This window comes from Vicugna pacos, chromosome 9, assembly GCF_048564905.1.
Source record: "Vicugna pacos chromosome 9, VicPac4, whole genome shotgun sequence".
NCBI classification, from domain to species: Eukaryota; Metazoa; Chordata; class Mammalia; order Artiodactyla; family Camelidae; genus Vicugna; species Vicugna pacos.
Genome location: NC_132995.1, coordinates 56,231,289 through 56,251,173, shown reverse-complemented (window position 1 = coordinate 56,251,173; position 19,885 = coordinate 56,231,289). Strand labels below are relative to the sequence as shown.

Here is a 19,885-nt window from a genome sequence, read left to right as displayed (position 1 = left end):
AATAAATTGAGGATTTGTATATTGTACAAACTGTACAACTGTACCTGTTAATACCAAGAGTCGAGATTTTATCAGGAGATTCCTTTGTGTCCCTCTTTCAGAAACTATTTTGATCTGTATGCTTCAATGTGTGTCCATTAGGAAAATGTGTGTGTGTGTGTGTGTGTGTGTGTGTATTTGCATATGGTGGAGGGTTGGAGGCAGACAGTGGCTATCCTTTAACTGGAAGTGGGTTGTCCTGTAGTCTTGCTGAATTCTTAGCACACCAATATCCAAGCCCCAACCTACCAAATGGAAGTGTTTCCACTATTTAGAGACCCTCCTCTTCCAGTTGTTGTTTATCTCAATGGAACCAAATAAATGATTGAAAATAAGGAATAGTAGGAGCTCAATCAACCAAAAGCCTAAAGAACACCCAAGATCTAATACGGGAAAATGGCTCAACTAGTTAACCATTAGTTGAACTAATGGTTGAATGAGGTTGGGATGAATGACCTGAGACAGTCCATATGTGACAGTATGTCTCCTGGTGTGGGGATCCCACTCCTGTGCCCAGATCTCTTCTTTTGCATTCAAAATGGAAACCTCAAGGAGTGTTCCTATATCTACAACAGTAAAATACATGTACTATAACAACACTATTGACATAACTCACGAATTTAAAAAAGTTAACATTGAGGCAGAAGCAGAGTTGGGGAATCCATGGTGGTCCCTTCACCTTTTTCTCTTCCTTCTTTGGGTGTTCCTCTTCTTTCAGGGATTCCTTGTGTTTTTCTTTGCCTTTGGTTTTCCCTTTTCCTTTGCCTTGGGGAACAGCAACGATAACAGGAATTACTGTTGGAGCAAGTGCTGATGGGATATTCAACATCGCTTCCAAATCAGGATCCTTCTCCTCTATAAAGAGACAAAAAAGCAAACAAGTAAATCAGACATTTACATTTGATATGTTTGTTATATAAAAGTTACACCTCAAACATTTATACAAGTCAGCAATTTTTACCCTGCTGAGTAGGATTTATCAGCTGGATAGACTTCAGGGGTACTGCAGTTGATATGAAAATCAGAATTGTAGTTTAAAAATCTGAGGCACTGAATACTTTGATATATTTGATTGAGTCATTATTTCATGTTTTTGCCTCCCCAACTAGACTATAAACCCCTAATGATACAGCAGTAACCATCTCTTCATTTATTTGAGAAATATTTATTGAGAGGCTCTTACATGTAAAAAGTGTGGAGCAGTGGACAATAATGAAAAAAATAAGGGACTTTATCAAGCCAATGTAGTTTAAATAAGATCTGCACTCAAATAGCTTCAATACAAGGACATATTAAATAGGAACATGATAAGGGATACAAACAAGAAAATTTAGAAAAGAAACAGATTTCTAGTTGAGATGAAAAAGTTTTCTTGTAGAAGACTGATTTTATTCTGGGTTTTAGTGGACTGTCAGAATTCTAAAAAGGGAGCTAATCCATGGAAGAATTACATCAGAGCATTTGAGTATCCTTTACACCTTGAATTATAGTCCCCTTTGGGTTCCAGAGTAACACCACCACCTGGATTTCCTCTCACCTCCCTGGTCATTTTTTTCTCAGTCTCCTTTACTGATGCTTCCTCTTTGTTATGCCCTTAAATGTTGTTAGGTCCCAGGGTTTTTCCCCTTATCATTACAGTTGTTCTCAACTCCAGCTGCCCATAATAGCTATTCATGGAATTAAAAAAATAAATATTCTCAGCCCCAGCCTTGACCTATTGAGTCAGACTCTGGGGATGAGTCCCAGGCATTTGCGTCTGTGAAACACCTCACATGACTGTGGTACACAGCCAGGGCTGAGCATCTTTATTATCTCTACTAGATCTGAGTATCTTGGTCACTACCGGGGCTCCAGCTGTCACCTCTGTGCTAATGACTCCCAACTGTCCATCTCAAGGCATGCCCTTTCTTCTCAGCTCCAGCTCCATATTTCCAACTGCTTTTAGACATCTCCCCCTGCTTGTGGTACTGGAGATATTTCAAAATCAGTAAGTCTCGCCTTTTCCAAGCAGATAACCCTCCTAAGTTTGTTCTCAACCTCAGTTAACACCATGACCAATCATGCCCTTTGTTTCTCAAGTTTGACACTGAGAAAATTGCATTTTCTCTTTCTTACTCACTCTATACATCCCACCAGTCACCGAGCCCTCAGAAATTCCTCTCAAATCATGCCTCTCCTATCTGTTCCTATCACCTTAGTTCATATTCTCATTATCTCTTGCTTGATTTTTTTTTTGCAGCAGTTTCCTCAAACCACCACTTCAGTGTACTTTCCAAACCATCACTTTAATTATGTTCCTAAAATAAAATCTTTTCATGTCACTCCCCTTCCCTTATTTAAAAAGCTGCAGCACACACTAATCTTATAGGACAGACTATGCTCACTCTCCTCCACTCCAATCCTGCTCAACTTTTCATCCTTCTGTAATGACACCATGCTTTAACACAATTGTGTATTTATACAAATGCTTCTTACTATCTAGATTTCCCTGTCCTTGTTGCTTTGTCCAGAGAGTTCCAACTCATCTGTAAATAAAGTGTCATCTCAGATACTCTACTTTCTCTCCGAAGTATTTTCTAGCTGCACCCAGTACTCAGTTTATGTATGATTTCTAGCACTTATGCAATCATTTCACTATTAATGTTTTTTTTCCCATTAGATGATGAGTTCTTCGAATAGATGTAACACGGTTTTATTCATCTTTGTGATTCAGTGCCAGCAAGATGCCTGACCCATATGGAGTACAGCATATAAATAAGTGAATGGTGTCCAGTTACAGGCAACTGGAAACTCCCTCTCTCATCCCCATTCAGTTACTCCTTCAGTGAACATTTACTGAGTACCTATTACCATGAACCACAAATTGGGTAAGCAGCGATGCGTGAGACCATAGGAACTCGTAATGGGCAGCTCAGATGAAGGGAAGCTCAGGCGTACAATGTCATGAGTTAAGTCCGTGATGGGGAAGTACAGAGCACCATGCGAACCCAGAAGAAGGGCATTTGACACAAAGCCCCTCCACACTGCTGTACTTTTCCTTCGGTATCCATAGGGGACTGGTTCCAGGACACCCCATGGATACCAAAATCTGTGGATGCTCAAGTCCCTTATATAAAATAGTGTAGTACTGATTTGTATATAACCTGTGGACATTCTCCCATATACTTTAAGTCATCTCTAGATTACTTATAATACCCAATACAATGTAAATGCTATGTAAATAGCTGTTAGGCTGCATTGTTTTAGGAATAATGACAAGAAAAAAAAAGTCTGTACATGTTTAGTACAGACCCAACCAAACCACCATCACAGGCTTAACTACGTGGAGCATGTCAGCAACAATGTAAGATTCTCTTTCTTTCAGCACTTAGATAGATTACTTTTGTTTAATGACCCCCAAAGAGAAGCACATAGACTAAAACACAGAACATTGAAAACACAAGTACATGCAGAAAATATAATTATAAAGAGAAAATATAAATTCATTCACTCATTCTCTCTCTCTCTCACACACACAGTGTGTTAACACTCACCCAAACCCTGCTTCTTCTCTCTTCACTACCCTTGTATGGTGATGACAGTGATGGTGATGGTTGCTGTTTGGTGCCTACAGGGCTGATGCAGTGAGGCAATGAGATGTGTGGCACTGTAGGTAAGTGGTGAGACATGAGGCTAAATGTAAGCCTTCTAGCAGGGTATCAGAAGGATCATCTGGCCAGAAGAACGGGGCTCCAGCTGCAGACACTGACTCTTTGGAGGAGGCTTCATAATACTAATGTCAGGATGTCTGGAGGTTGAGGCTGAGGGTCTTTAGGTGTTGAAGGTCTAGGCTTCACAACTGCAGATGCTTTGTTAGAAACACTGTTATAGGAAGCTGCTTCTTCCTTTCCTTTGCCTCGCCAAACAAGCCTTGCAGTGGTTGTAGGCATGTTGTCACACCTTGGGTGACATGGAGGTTTCAGTCCATCAAAGGATCTTACTTGAGGGTCATGTCCTTTAACACTGGCACCTGTTGAAAAACCACTGCAGTTTTTCAAGTGTCCAAATTGATGGGTCTGCTTCTTCTAAATTTTCTGCATCAACGCAATCATCAGTAGAAGACTTCAGCAGACCTTTGAGCTTCTTCTCGGTGAGGGTTCCGCTACGCTCTTCTATGTGTTCCTTGATGTCATCCTAGGTGACATCAGAGAAACCTTCCCCGCCAACTTCCCTTGCAACATTTCAGATATTCCCGACTTCTGCACCAACAGTGGGGAAGCATCCTGGAATCGCTGACTACCTCACGCCGCACGGGCTTCCAGCACGCACTGACTGTCTCAGCTCTGGGGCGTCTGCAGCCTCGGCGGTAGGCGTGGGGCCACGGTGACTGGAAAGCTCTTCCACACGGCCTCCGTGCTGCAGCCAGGGGCAGCACAAGGGCGGCAAGAACCTCCCGGAAGGCGAAGCAGGTACACGCTGCGTTAACGTACTCCCTGATGCCCGGGCGGAGGGGCTGCCGCAGAGTCGCGGCGTGAGGAGGCAGGAACGGCACTTCCACCTTCCTGTCGCCGAGGCAGAGAAGTTGAGGATGGCTGGGAGCACTGCCAGTTGTGAGGAGCACCTGGGGTGGCAGCCCCTTCCCTCTGAGGTATTTCTTCACTTCGGGGATGAAGCCCTGGTGCAACCCTTCCCAGAACGAGATGGCCATCACCCAGGCCTTCCTGTGCTGCCAGAACACGGGCAGGCCACTTGCGGTTTTGTCCCTAAGGGCCCAGGAGTTGTTTACGCCCAGATGAGGCTTGATCCCGTGACCTGCTGCACGGCCGCCCAGCACCACGGTGAGGCGGGCCTTCCGGGCCTTGAACCCCAGGGCCTGCGTGGCACTCTCACAGATGCAGGTGTGGTTGGGCGTCTTCTTCCGGAACAAGCCTGTTTACCACAATTGAAGACTTGCTCTGGAAGGCAGTTTTTCTCTTCTGTGAGTTTCTGGAACTCTTCTGGGAACGCTGATGCGGCCCTGGCATCAGCTGATGTCTCTCTCCCGTGATCTTCAAGTTCTTGCGGGTGCAGCCCTCTACCTGACAGCCACCTCTTAGTGCCCTTCCTCTCGCTCTCCTCCACCCCCTCACCGCAGTGCTCCTTCCTGCACAATTTTGCCCCCAGCAGGGATACACTTCTATGACTCGTCCCTTAGCCGCACGCATAACGTTTCCTCAGTCTCTGGAAGCGCTTCCTTCATCACGAACCAGAGGTCATTTCTGCCATTAGAGGGGCAGCGCTAACACCTCCACGAATCTCGGCTTCTCTCTGCTTTACTGTGGGAATGTCCTCTTCGTTCTCAGTGACCTCACATCCCCTGCAGCAAGCCACATGCCGCTTCTCACAAGGTCCGAGGGTTTTACTTTCTCATCGGGAGACAGCACTGCCTGTTCCCGCTCGGCCTTTGAGAGGTTGCTTTGACCACTTAACTGCTTCGCGGGAGCCCTTTTTTCACACAAACAGAGCGTGCACACAAGGAGCAAATGAATGAGATGCGAGGTGAACAGTGTCAGTGCTGGAGGGAGAAACGGAGGGAGCAGGCTGCGCCCACACATCACTTCCATCACACGGATTCAGCAGAGTGCTCGGCATGTGGCACATTGCAGGGCAAATTTTTGCTTTTTGGAACTTTCTGGAAATTTTTTAAAAGACTGTTTTCAGTCTGAGGTTGGTCTAATCTATGAATTCAGAACCCGTGGTTATGGGATACGGAGGACCAGCTGTACTGCACAGTTTGCTTTTCCATAAACGTGTCATGCTTTTATACAACAGAGCTTTTGCACATGCTATTTCTGGTCTCTAGAACTCCCCTCCTTTGATTCTTTGCCTAAGCACTTTCCACGCACTTTCCACTCACCTCCAAAGACCCAGTTGACACAGGTGAAGCATTTTTCAGAGTGGGTAACCTGTAAGCTGAGACCTGAGGGGTGGGAGGAAGTTAACTGTTGGAAATGATGGTGTTACACAGCAGCAGAGAGAGCTCTGAGCAAGTGGACAGTGTGAGCAAATGGTCAGAGGTAAGAGAAAGCACAGTTTGTCAAAGAACAGAAAGGCACAAAAAGAATGGTAGCCAAGAAGCGGTGATAACCTAAATGCCCTTTGACACATGAATAGATAAATAAAATGTGATGTATACACACAATGGAACACTACTCAGTCTTAAAAAAGAAGGGAATTCTGTAATGTGCAACAGGGTGAGCACATTATGTCCAGTGAAATAAGCCAGTCACAGAAAGACAAAACTGCGTGATTCCCCTTATATGAGGTTATCTAAAATGGGTGCATTCTTAGAATAAAGAGTAGCATGGTGGCTGCCAGTGGCTGGGGAGAGAAGGAACCTGGAAGTTACTAATCAATGGGCACAAAATTTCAGTTAAGCAGGATGAATAAGCTCTAGAAAGCTGTGTATACTGAATTAAGAGGGGAGACTTGGACTGCAAATTTGTTTAGCCATTAGCAGATAAAAATTCTTACATATTAATATTACATGCATCCTGAAGGAACTTATAATGTATTTTCTACAGACTCATGCCTTCAACTTTTTTTCATACACAGAAAGTAAAACATTACTTATTATCTACCCCTATAAACATTTTCAAATGCAGTCCTTATAACCTGAAATCAGGGACATTTGCTTTAAATGGAAAGATTATATGTTAATTTAAGGACTAAACCAAGAATGAGGAAATCACTTAGGAAATGGCAGTAACATACTTGATAGAGAGTAGTGTGTAAATGTCTTAATCTAAAACAACAGTAACCTTGTTCAGAAGGGGTATGGTTGTTTAGGGATGTGTTTGATCATGGATTTTAATACATACTCTGTTAGGCACCAAACCACTTCTCCAAGTGCTGGATTAAAAATAACTTAAATACAAAATTACAAGTCAATACTTCAACTAAAGCAAAAATGCTAACAAATTTAATGGGCTCTCTAACTCACTACAGTACTACAATATCTGGCACAAAGGGAGAAAATAAGATTATAATGATCCATGCAAATGATGTCTCTACAGAAATGGAAGTGCACAGTAAGGGAGACAAGGGGGTCCCTGTGCTTCACACACAGGTTAAGGTGGTCCAGCACAGGGATAACCTTTTGATTTTATAAAGCTTTTTTTTAATCTGTTGTGGTTAGACCCCTGTAAAATGCATCAGAACCCACAAGATTTCCTAATTGGTTCCTGGTAAAGTGACAAGTTATTTTGTGGTTTGTAAGGAAATAGCTTCCAGTTGGAGAATTTGTTTATTAAAAGTGTGGTAAATAAATCCTTCAAGATGTCCAATGAATGGCTCCTTTAAGATGAATGTTCTGAAGCACCCGGAGCAGTTCCACCATCACAGGATTCACAGAAATATTATTCTGTAGGAAACCAAGAGAAATCCCCTTGGCAAATCCTGCCTTTTTTTGGCACCAACTAACAGACTTATTTTCATGGGCTAGTGAACAAAGATAACTTATATGTGTGTCCATGTGATTATATATGTACGAGAAACACTCTTTAAAATGCCAAACTGTTGTTATTTTCTATGTACGAAAGATTACATATGTACATACATGCACACACACAAATACATATGTACATACACATATATTCCCACTGCTCAGGAAACGAGGGGCATTAAATCAGAACATGTGTGTCTACAAGTGAGTAGACTGAGGATGGGCAGACGCCCTTGGTCACGGGACCCTTATCCTTCCTGCTGTGTTTATTTCACCTGGCGCCATTCCACTTGGTCCATAGGAACTTATTGAGAGGCAGATTCCGTTTTCCAAGGTGGCAGAAAAAGATCCAAACTTGCTGACAGCTTTATTCTCTGCATTTGATTCTTCTAAAAGATAAAATCAAATCAAGGAAATTTCCATTTTATCAGAATGAAATGTAAGCAAAACTCACTGTGAAGTGGAAATCATCTAAATATGTAAAAACATGGATATGATTAAGTAATTGTAATATGTATATATACATACCAATGAATTATTATAAAAATCATTTTTAAAAGCCTGTTTTTAAAGCATATTTAATGAACAGGAAACTGCTCATAATGATAAAGTAAGAAAAAAATACAATATGAATAGTGGTTACTGCTGGCGTGGTAGAATTATGGGCAATTGTTATCTTTTAAAAATATTCTTATATTTCCTAATTTTTATACTAAACCATATATTTTCATACAGGTAAAACCAAAAAAAGTAATTTTAAAATTTCTGTTTGTAAGTTCTTGGGTACATTCAGACCTATCAAACAGTGTATTCTTACCTTGAGTTTGGAAAACATTGTGACCATAACTAAATTTATTAGCAAGATTTAATTATTGAGCTTCTTACTAACTTGAGTCCAAAATATTTTAATTAACTCTTCTCCATCTGCAGGTATAACCCACACTGAGTGAGAAGCACTTAACTTCCCCAGGTGGTGTTGCCGGGAGATATTAAATGGCGTTACCAGAAAGTTTCATGGTGACTTATCAGTGGACATCCGCTTGGAACTCTCACCTACAAGCAGGGAGAGACCCTTTGGGCCAAATTTAGGATTCTTCTCTTATCCTTGGAACTTAAGAAATTTGATACTAGGTGACAGAGCATAGAAAGAAAACCCTTCATTTTGTAGCCAGTATTGGAGAGAAGCCAAGACATTCAGTAGGAAACAATTAATGAGGACTTGAGTCCTAGAGACAGCATTTGGTATGGTGCATAAAACAAAATTAAGCCAGAATGGATGTTGCAAACTCAACGATGCTACATAAAGGTAGCCAGGCTAGGGAGACTCTGCATGACAGCTGGAATCAAGGGCTGGGTGCCTAGAGGAGGCAAAACCAAGTAAGGTATAGATGGGCTATGTATGCAATGTATATACACATTACATTAGGGAAAATGGGTACAAATACAATGCAGAACACTTCAGTTACCATCTGCAATTACACATGCTAAGTGCCCAGGACGGGTCTGATGCAGTGCTCAAGTGTTGACACCCAATGCTACAGAGATGCAGCCGCTTACTTGTTTCAAAATTCCGTCCTTCCTCTCTTTCTTCTTTCTCATCTTCTGAAGAATAATCCTCTTCATTTTCTTCTTTTTTTACAATTTTCTTAGGGTCTCTCAAATGAATTATAAAATTGTGCTTGTCCTTTTCCACTTTGACTTTGATAAAAGTTGGACCTGGGATAGAATCATGGGATAGAAGGCAGGCTGACTGTGATGCCCCATTTTAAGCTCTTTGACAAGACCTCTAAGCCATGCAGCATAGAATTTAAGCCAGGGATAGGAGTATCTGGGGATATCAACATTTTTATAAAAAGATACCCAAAGGAATAAAGTGATGGAGGAATTCCAAGAATAAATAAGTAAATACATAAATTTCAGGTGGGCCAGGGAGATGTTTGCAGATTTTCTGCTCACATCAAAAATCAAATTGGAGAAGGGAGAATGAATTGGCTAAGCTAAGATATATTTATACTCAACTTTATGATTAATCACATATGATAGTTAATGTGAAAGGGTTTTGCAACTTACAAAGAATTGTATAAACGTTAGTTATAGTATTTTCATTAGTGGGAACATACAAGAATTTTCCAAACAATACATTCTCTCTTCTAGTGCTCTGACTCATCGTCTCCTTTTCCAGCTTTTTACTCCTTTTTTTCCCCAGACTTTTCTTTTCAACTTTCATTGAACTGTCATCTCTCAAAGTTGATAGGATTAAGATGAAAATACTGTACTTGCTATGAACCATTTGAAACTTATATACATCACATTCCTATGCAAATCTTGATAAAGATGAAGAACAGTTATTGAAAATAGAACACGGCATTATAAACCTTGAGTCTGGTGCTCTTCTCAGTTATGTGGTCTAGAGTTCCATTTTTAATTACTACTAATTGTACCCTCTATCCAGGGATGATAATCAAAATATTAAAACATGGTAATATAAATAAATATTTATAGCTGTGTATTAATATAAATCCCTTTCATGTTTTAAATAAACAGTCTTTATATAATAAGACGGTCTGGCATTTGATATAAGTTGTACCACAAATCGTTCTTTAAATAATCTGAATAACTTGCAGCCCTTTGTATTTTAAAGATCATTGCTATGATCTTTTGTCTGATGTGGCAGTTACTATCTAAGGATGCTTAAGCCATGATTCCACACAGAGAACAGCATCTCACGCTTGCAATGATTTCCTCATTAAATTGATGGTCATTTGATGACAAGATGGGAAGAAGGAAGGAAGGAAAATTAAGAGAGGGAGGGAGGGCTGGGGGAAGGATCAGGGGTGAGAAGTGGTGAGCTGGCGTCACAGGCAGAGTGTGGGTGGGAGGAGCCCACGGTGCCCTTTGCTGGGTTGCATCGTCTTGTGGACATTAAATAGGATCCTGTTCCTGTCCCCTCCCCCACTGACTCTTCCCAGCTCCCAGAGACCGCTGCTCCCTTCTGGACAATAAGCTGTCAAAGAAGCCCAGGTCCTCAAATCCATCTTAAGGGAGCTTTAAAGCACAGTGAAAAAGAGAAGCTCTGCATGACGTCCCTGATAGGTTCCTGAGAGCCCAGATCTGCTCTTAAGAGAGAATTAAGCATTTCCTTTTTCCAGACTAGGTCCTCCACAGCTCATCTGTAAGATAAGAGTCCTCTTCTTCTTAATGACCTGAACCCAGAGGCCTTTGCTCTACAGCTAAAGTAACTGCATATTGGCAGCAGCCCCCAGGCTCTGTGCTCCAGAAACCAAACTAGGAATTTGCTCCAAATTCACAGTACATGCTTGGTTTCTGATGTAACACTGCATGTTGTAGTTAATATTATTAGTAATTGCAGCCACTATTATTCGACTTTCTAATCATACAGAAATATTTTAATATTTTGACAACTGGAATGTCCGTGTTACTGTGTCCGAGCTAACCTCTCAGTGGGCTTGTGCTTTGCAGAGTCAGTCATAACGGAAGTGTGTGGAGTCTGAGAAAGGCGGATGTGGGATGTAAATGAGTCTCAGTGGCACATCACTACTCTCAACTATCACACTCAGGAGTGCAAGGCACCATTTGATCTGAAATGGGTTAGTAGCTTCCAAGCTATTAACCAGCTGCTTTCCAAATGTACCTTTTTCAAATGTTGTCTTTTCTACTTCAATCCTCCCTCCGTCTGAAGGATAGAGATAATAATTTGTTCCTGAGATGTGGACGGGTATATCTCCCATATTGTATCCACGAAACTAGAAGAGAAAAAACATCATGCTTGGAGTGTGTAAAGGCAATTGACAAAAGCGAAGCCATCAGTGTGAGCCAACGAGAGGTGCCGTAAGCTTAATTTCTGCTAAATGATTTGTCTGTCACTTTGCAGACTCAGAAACCACTGTCCGTATTATCCTGAGCACCTCCTGTGGTGTTATGATGACAGGTAGGACAAAAGGCGGTCCATGATTTTAAACTCTGTTCATCGGAGCATCCTCATGACCCAGTGCAAATCAAGTCACTGGACTACTGGAAAGGCAGGGTGAGAAGGAATCAACTTTCCTTTCACTGGCTGCTCATTTTCTGTTTAAAGTGAACTGACATATTGAGGAGTTCTAAATTTACACGTACAGAAAGAAGGTCATGTGTGTGTTGAAGACATTTTTATTCAGTGTCACTAACAGCTCCAGGACACGCTGGTGCGTGCTAAAGCGTGAAAACACCTGGCTCAGGCTAGTAACTAGAAATAAAGGGCTGTTACATTTCTTAATTTCATTTTTTCCTCATTAGGTTTTCCTCATAAAACTGCTTGAGGGGGAGACCAGCAAAGGGAAGTTTTTACAAAAGCAAACAAGCAAGCAACATGGGTGCCTACAGAGAGGCAGCCCCATGTACTCAGCAAGTCCTGCCATCTCAGGCAGAGAAGCCAACCTTTGTGTCCACTACTGTAACTGAGCAGAACCCTGTGGGGCCTTCCCGGGACAGACCCATATCCTCCGCTTTAGTCCCTTTCTGAAGGACATAATGGTATCTGATGAGTCACTTTAGAGATGCTAAAACCACCACCAAATGGAAGAAATGAGCTACCTGATGCCCATAAGCACTGAGCCCCCAGACCTCCTGGTACCTAAGGATTGATCATGTTAACCCCCGTGACACTGCCCTGTTATCTCACCATCAACCCATCAGAGAACTGTGCATGAGCTCTTTACACACCCTGGGATTCCCCCGCCTCACCCTGCCTTTAAAAATGTTTTGCTGAAACCCATCAGGGAGGCCAGGGGTTTTGAGCACCAGCTACCCTGGACTCCTTGCTTGGTGCCCTATAATAAAGTGCTCTCCTTCACTACAACCCAGTGTCAGTAGGCTGGCTTTACTGGGTGTGGGCAAGCAGACCCGTGTTTGGTTTAGGAACGCTCTGACCTCTCAGAGACGCTTATTCATATATACCTAAGTGAATGCTTACGTGTCAGATTTTCATCTTTACCACCCTTAGTTAACCTAGCTTCATGGCACTCAAGAAAACTGGCCTGGGGGTGTTCCTATCTTGGTAGTTGGCCGCAAAAGAGGTCCTTGGTGTAAGAGGGTGGAATACAGGTCTGAGATGATTTATACTGGAAGAAACCCCGAGGCCTCCATGGTGGCAGTGAAGACGGGGAACTTGACGTTTCCACAGAAGCTGTGTTTTCCCCCAGACAACTAGGAATGACCCAAAGGGTTTTTTTTTTTTTTAGAAAATTGCTTTTACCGTGTAGACAGTCTTGGGTTCTGGTTCCTGGAGGGGCTCCTCTGCCATTTCCGGGATCTTTATTTGCTCTTCCTTACTTTTGTCCTTTGTGAAAGATTTTCTATTGAAATTCCTGTCTTCTTCTTCTGGCTTTTCCTTGCCTTTCTTTTTACCAGCTTCTTTACTCTTCTTTTCTGCTTTTTTTTCTTCCTTTAAGCGTTCTTCTTCTGCTAATCGATCTTGTTCTTCTTTCCAGGCCTGCAAACACATATAAAAAATTTAATGGGATTTTTCTGGCAGTTTCGAAATTTGTAGATACTGACAGGCATATGTAGAATAGATAAACAAGATTATACTGTATAGCACAGGGAAATATATGCAAGATCTTGTGGTAACTCACAGCGAAAAAGAATGCGACAATGAATATATGTATGTTCATGTAAAACTGAAAAATTGTGCTCTACACTGGAAATTGACACAACATTGTAAACTGACTGTAACTCAATAAAAAAATGTAAAAAAAAAAAACCTCTCAAGCTTATGAGAGACAGAGAAAGATAGAAAAACCATTTGATCCAAATTGAAGGAGACTTAATAGATATGATAACTAAATGCAACAAACAATTTTGGATTGGCTCCTGGGTGAGATAGGAAAAATAAACAGTTGTCAAAACACACACACGCACACATACACAAATTTAATAGGATTTTGAAACAAAGCCGATCCTATACAGGTTCGTTCTGGAAACTGTTTAACATGGTTTTTATAAGCGGTGTCTTTGACAGATCAAAATACTGAGCTAGAAACTGTGTCATTCTTGATTCTATTTCTCACATCCAACTGCACACTAACTCCTGCCAATTCTCTTCACTGCAGCTTTTTCTCTCACCCTCTGTTGAAGTTTTCTTTAGTTCAGGTCTTTTTATCTTTAGCCTGAACTGTTAGGTATCAACCTCATAACTGGTCTCCTTGCCTCCATGTGAGTCCAAGCCCCAATTTAGTTCCTAAACATGGTTAATCAGTAGTATGGTAGACTATGTCAAAGAAACATTCCTGGGATAAAATAGTTCCAAAATAGATAAAATAACAAATCAGCATTGTAATGCACGGGAGGACTGGCAGCAAAGTAAAACATATGAGAAAGCACTAATCTAATGAGGAAAGGAAAAACTGAAAATAGCAGTTTCTCAGGGTTATCTGCCCATCTCTGGCAGCCTAGAACTTGGGTTTTAGGGAGTTATAGGGACTAGAGCCATAACCTGGGAGATCAGACCAGAGACCTCTGAAAAGGGCAGGTATTTTTGTAATGATGCTTTCATTGAGTGAACTAGAAAAAAATCTTGCCCCATAGAGTAAGATCATGAATTTTAACCTTGACCCTGAGTTAAAGCAAGAGTGAAGTGGGTAGAATGAAGGCCGCCCCTGAGAACTCCTAGCCACAAGTCTGTCCTCACATAGATTTGTGGCCAAAATGTGTATTAACTTAAAAATATTCTGAAAAGGCTGGAAGCTGATATGAGTTCACAAAGGACAATCACAAAATGTGAGGAAATGAGCCAAAATCAAAAACCTGAAGGAGGAACTGTGAAATTACAGATTGCAGCTATTGGAACTATCAAACAGAGAATGTAAAATAAGTATTCTAACATGTGTCAAGAAAAGGAGGCATCAAAAGTGTCACTAAGAAATGAGAGGATCAAAAATAATAAAGTGAGTTTGAATGCCCTCTTGGAAATGGAATAAGAGTTTTGAAAAGGCAGTATTTGAATAGATAATGGCTGAGATATTTCTGGAGTTGATGAAAACTACTAATCTTAACATTTGGGAAGACCAATGAATCAAATCCAGGAAATAATAGTGGTATGCTGGCTGTGACTTGGCTCTTATTGACTTGAAAGAGTATATTGTTAAATCTGCAGGAATTCTGTGAGCCAGTTGTTAATCATAGCCATTATTAAAATCAAATGACACAAATGCACAATTAAATAACATTAAAAACAAAGGCAATAAATACTCAAAACTTACCACTTTCCTAATTAATTTTGTTACATGTAACTATTATCTATGCCCTTGAAGTTATCTATGTAAATTGTATCTGTGTGGTAGAAATACAGTGGTGTGTTATAGCACACTGCTTCCAACTCCAAATTCAGGGACATCATATTGGTAGCTTGAAATCAGCCACGATTGGAGTATTTATACTATGGATATCACCAAATGCTATAAATCAGGGATTGATTATTTGTTGATCCTCTAGACTTAAAAATGTACTGGAGAAAATGTTAATAATACAGATTAAACTTGAAAGTATGTTGTGTTAGGAGCCGTTAATATTGTAACTAGCACAAAGACACTGAGGAACTATCATTCCAGTATTTAAAAACTATTATCTGATTCAACAAAGAGGCTGATCTTATCTTTGATGAATAAGTGAGATACATCCCTTTGTTTTTCACTTTTGTCTTACCTGTTCACGTCAATGAAAGTATCAATCAGTATTCATTTTGGAACTACACTTGTTTGTCAGTTGCAACCATAGGCTGGCTAAGGATAAGAGCTTGGTAAAAAATCGATGAAAGCATTCCGTGAGAATCAACTGGCTAGGTGGAATTCACAATAAAGGGTATTATTTAGAATAAACTTTATCTATCTATAGACTTTTTTTTCTCTAGAGAGCTACTGCTAAATATTTATCAGCACATCACTGAATGTTTTCAAACCAGCTAGAGAGAAAGAGTAACTACTAGTAGAACAGAAATAGAGTGTATACATTATAAACCTTTCCTGTCAAGGGCCATATAGTATTTTAGGTCTATTGGGTCAAAAGGTAAAAACAAGGACATTGGGTAGGTATTTATGTAATAAGCAAGAAAAGTAATTTCTGCAAATATTTTATTAAAAAAATCACTGAGTACAAATTTCCCCCATAAGAGTCTACTAATAAGAAAAAAATAATTCTTTAGATGGGGAGAATAACATTTTACTTCATTACAGTTAAGATTAGTGTTCCCTATCATCAAATTGATTGCAAATGAAGAAAGAAAATAACCTCAATACAAAAGAAAACAAGAAAAAAGGAAAAAAGGATCCTAGAAAAGGGAACAAAATAGAAGACAGATTGAAGAAATTCCTAATAGTTTATCAGAATAGATGTAAATGGCTTCCACTCTTCTGCTAAAAGAGAAATGAGCCATGATTTTTAAAAAACTGTTTTAATTCTTATTGTACTGAAATGTAATCAATTTACAATGTTAGTTTCATGTGTAGAGCAAAGTGATTCAGTTAAACATGTACATACATATATGTATATATATTTTATGTATGTGCATATATATACTTTTTTTCAGATTCTTTTCTATTACAGATCATTCCAAGAAATTGAATGCAGTTCCCTGTGCTCTACAGTAGGCCCTTGTTTATCTATTTTATATATAGTAATGTGTATCTGTTAATCCCAAACTCCTAATCTACCCACTCCCCCTACCCTTTCCACCCAGTAACCACAGTTTGTTTTCTATATCTATGAGTCTATTTCTGGTTTGTAAATAAAATCTTTTCTTTCTTTTTCTTTTCTTTATTTTTAGATTCCACATATAAGTGACATCATATGATATTTGTCTTTCTCTATCTGACTTACTTAATATGATAATCTCTAGGTCCATCCATGCTGCTGCAAATGGTATTAGGGATGGCATGATTTCATTCTTTTTTATGGCTGGGTACTATTCCACTGTATATATATACCACATCTAGTTATCTGTCGATGGACATTTAGGTTGTTTCCATGTGTTGGCTATTATAAATAGTGCTGCTATGGACATTGGGGTGCATGTGTCTTTTCAAATTACAGTTTTCTCGGGATATATGACCAGGAATGGGATTGCTGGATCATATGGTAAGTCTATTTTTACATTTTTAAGGAATCTCCATACTGTATTCCATAGTAGCTGCACCAATTTACATTCCCATCAAAAGCGTAGGAGGGTTACTTTTTCTCCACACCCTCTCCAGCATTTATCGTTCATGGACATTTTAATGATGGCCCTTCTGACTGGTGTGGAGTAATAATGCCTCATTGTAGTTTTGCTTTGCCTTTCTCTGATAATTAACCTTATTGAGCATTTTTTCATGCACCTACTGGCCATGTGTATATATTCACTGGAGAATTGCTTGTTTAGGTTTTCTGCCCATTTTTGGATTGGGTTGTTTGCTTTCTGTTATTAAGCTGTATGGGCTGTTTATATATTCTGGAAATTCAATTATTCCCAAAAGTTTAGCAAAAAAGATCATTTCCTGTCACACTACACAAACCCTCTAGCACAACATAATTTTGAAATTCCAATTAATCAGTTTCATTTGTTTTCCCTCGGATTACCTTGAGAGAGCCTTCTAAAATAAAAGGAATCTTTTCCTTCTCTTTTTCTTTTTCTTGATCTGAGATTTCTGTTTTGCTCATTCCCTTGTTGCCTATAACCAGAGGAAATTAAACTTCTTAGTAAAACTCTCTAAAATAAAGTTTCATAGTGGGGACCAGACCTCTGGGTGGTAGGGGATCCCCATTCCTTCATCTCTAAATTCTTTTTTTTTTTTTGCCGTCTTTGGACTGGACACCTGAAATGGAACCGAGCCCTTTCAGGGATTAGCATCTCACCATCAGCGGAAGAAGTACATTCCATTCTCGGTGTGTTGAGATTTGGCAGCTTTTACTGAACTGGACTCTCTCTCACTAGAGTTTTAACCTAATTCATTCTAATTTAATCCCTTAAGGCCACAAGAACAAATCTAACTTTTCCTTTCATACTGAAGCCCTCTTCTTGCTGTTCTAGTGATTCTGCTGTGAAGCTTTACAACTGTCCTGACCTGAGAGGTCTCAAACTGTTTACAATTCCAATCCCAAATCAACCATTTACTGAATTTCCACAGACACCCAGTTACATAGTTATTAAGCTTTTGGTTCTGCTCAGAAGCAGAAGAAAGAAAAGGTAGGCAACCCACAATTTTTCCTACTAGAGGCAAGTATGGCCCTGGACACAGTTGTGAGAGGGCAGCCCCACCTGTCTTTTGATACAGTTCCATCAGCATTCCAAGTACTTACTGTTGTCCTGCTGCGCCCCCAGCAGGAGGAAGGCCAGGCTGATGGATGGATTATCTAACCATTTTGGTGAAAGGTGAATGTGGCATCACTGACTTGGTTTTCTAAGTTTTACTTAAGAATCAAGCCAAGAACAGATTCCTTGGTAATCAACAGAGGTTGCAGACACTTTGGAAATTACATAGCTTTGCTTCTTTACAAGCAATCACCCTCAACTTTGGTTATCAGAAATAATAAATATTATTTCACGCAGAATCCATTCCCTTTGCACAAACCCAGTAAAATATCTTTATTTTCCAGTCGAATTACCTCAGTGTTTCACTTCTTTATCAACTATCTGTCCTCTTTTGTCACCCTCTTCTCCCTTCCCCTGACAGCATCAAAGCCATGAAAACTAACAACAAAATCCTAAAATACGTATTGACGTAACATCCTGTCGAGTCCCTGTCACAGGCCCCCAATAATCCCTTTTTTCATTTTTAGATCACAACCCCCAGTTAGTCTCGGGACTCCTCTGTTTACTCCTCGGCTGTCTGAATCTCATTTTGGAAGTCATAATTATTCTAATGGAGACATACTGACTCTGAATTTACTTCCTATATTGTCAACATGTCTTAGATAGGGAAACCTATCAATCCCAAAATATAGACATCTGGCACTTCCCTAACATCACATTTGACCTGAACATATCGAATCTTCCAGATCTGGGAGGAAGTGGGGTCAATGTAAGACAAATGTCAACGTAAAACAAATACTCTCATATTTGGAATGCAGCCGTTCTATTTTTTAGGGAAAGTGACAAGTCACAGAAATTTTGTGGACAATTTTTTTTAATCCTGAAATATTCACTGTCTTGATTAAATTAATAAGTAGGAGAATATCTTTGGACTTTAAAAAAATGTAAGTTCAACTGGTTACTTACTTTTAGATATTTTAACAGCATAAATCTTGCTAGAAGAAGACATTTTGGTACCAGCAGATTTCATTTCCAGTTCATTCTTGGTCCTCATGATTTCCTCAGCCATTTTAGACTCTTGATATATCGCTTCTTCTTTTATGATCCAATCTTGAATGGATTTTGCAACAAGTTCCAAATAATTCCTTAAAAAGCCAAAGAACAGCCGGTGATAATGAGTAAATACTAGTTAAAGTCAACAAATGTTTAAGATACTGATTGTGCAAATGAACTTTTCAAAAATGAACTGATCCTAAATTGCCTGTAAAACAAATGTAATAGACTCAGATATATCCTAGATATATTTTGTACAAAGAAGTCATATACAAAAAGCCGATGAACATATGAAAAATGTTCAAGACATGTAAAATTAAAAATTAGATTATTTCTACCCAGACCAAGGGTTAAAATATTTGATAATACCAAGAGTTGATGACAGCTTGGAGAAACAGTCACCCTTAACATTGTTAACTGGAGAGTAATATGGTACAATCTCTTTTTAGAGCAATTTCATAACACAACAGGAACTCTCTTAATATTGACTGCTAGCTAACTGAGTCACGGGATTAGCTGAAACACTCTGTCTTGCTAAAAAACTTACTGGCCTTGTGAACACCCATGTCCTAAATACTAAGCCCTAAGCAGCTTGTACATCTATGTACACAGGATTTAGTAATATTTGTTCCCCAAATCATTTATTCTATTTATATTGATTATTGTAATTGCTTTTTAAATGTTATGTACACTTACAACACGTAGGTTTTACAATTTAAGATTTGACAATACAGAATAATTTTCAGACTGTATGAAAGCAAGAATTAAGTTTTGAAAAAAAATTAAGCTAGATGAATTCTATACTCAAGTTGCTTCACAATTTCCTTTAATTTTTGATTCCTTTTAAAGAAATAAACTGCAAATTGTAGACTATGAATTATGGGTACACATTATTCGAAAGGTAAAAGACATCTTAAACTCAGTATGTCCCCAAATGAACTCCTGATCTTCCACTCTAAATTGCACCCATCAAAGCGGTCTGGAGTCTCAGCTGATGGCACGTCTACACTTATCATCAGGTCAAGCTGAACAGGTCCAATGCCCTGAAGTTA

The 19,885-nt window shown here is 39.7% G+C and overlaps 1 protein-coding gene across 7 annotated transcripts in view; it reads right to left on the bottom strand.

The window, feature by feature from the left end:
• The window catches only part of SPAG17 (sperm associated antigen 17), a 356,415-nt gene that overhangs the window by 73,947 nt on the left and 262,583 nt on the right, over positions 1-19,885 (bottom strand). For all 7 annotated transcript variants that reach the window (XR_012075867.1, XM_072967909.1, XM_072967912.1 and 4 more), the window contains 7 exons: positions 18,747-18,925; positions 17,108-17,199; positions 12,753-12,989; positions 11,154-11,265; positions 9,059-9,217; positions 7,777-7,890; positions 719-894 (listed from right to left, as the gene is read on the bottom strand). Coding sequence is in view for 6 of the 7 variants with exons in the window: in XM_072967909.1 (XP_072824010.1) it covers positions 719-894; positions 7,777-7,890; positions 9,059-9,217; positions 11,154-11,265; positions 12,753-12,989; positions 17,108-17,199; positions 18,747-18,925 (1,069 nt within the window). In the remaining variant the exon portion in view is untranslated. The remainder of the gene's footprint in view (positions 1-718; positions 895-7,776; positions 7,891-9,058; positions 9,218-11,153; positions 11,266-12,752; positions 12,990-17,107; positions 17,200-18,746; positions 18,926-19,885) is intronic.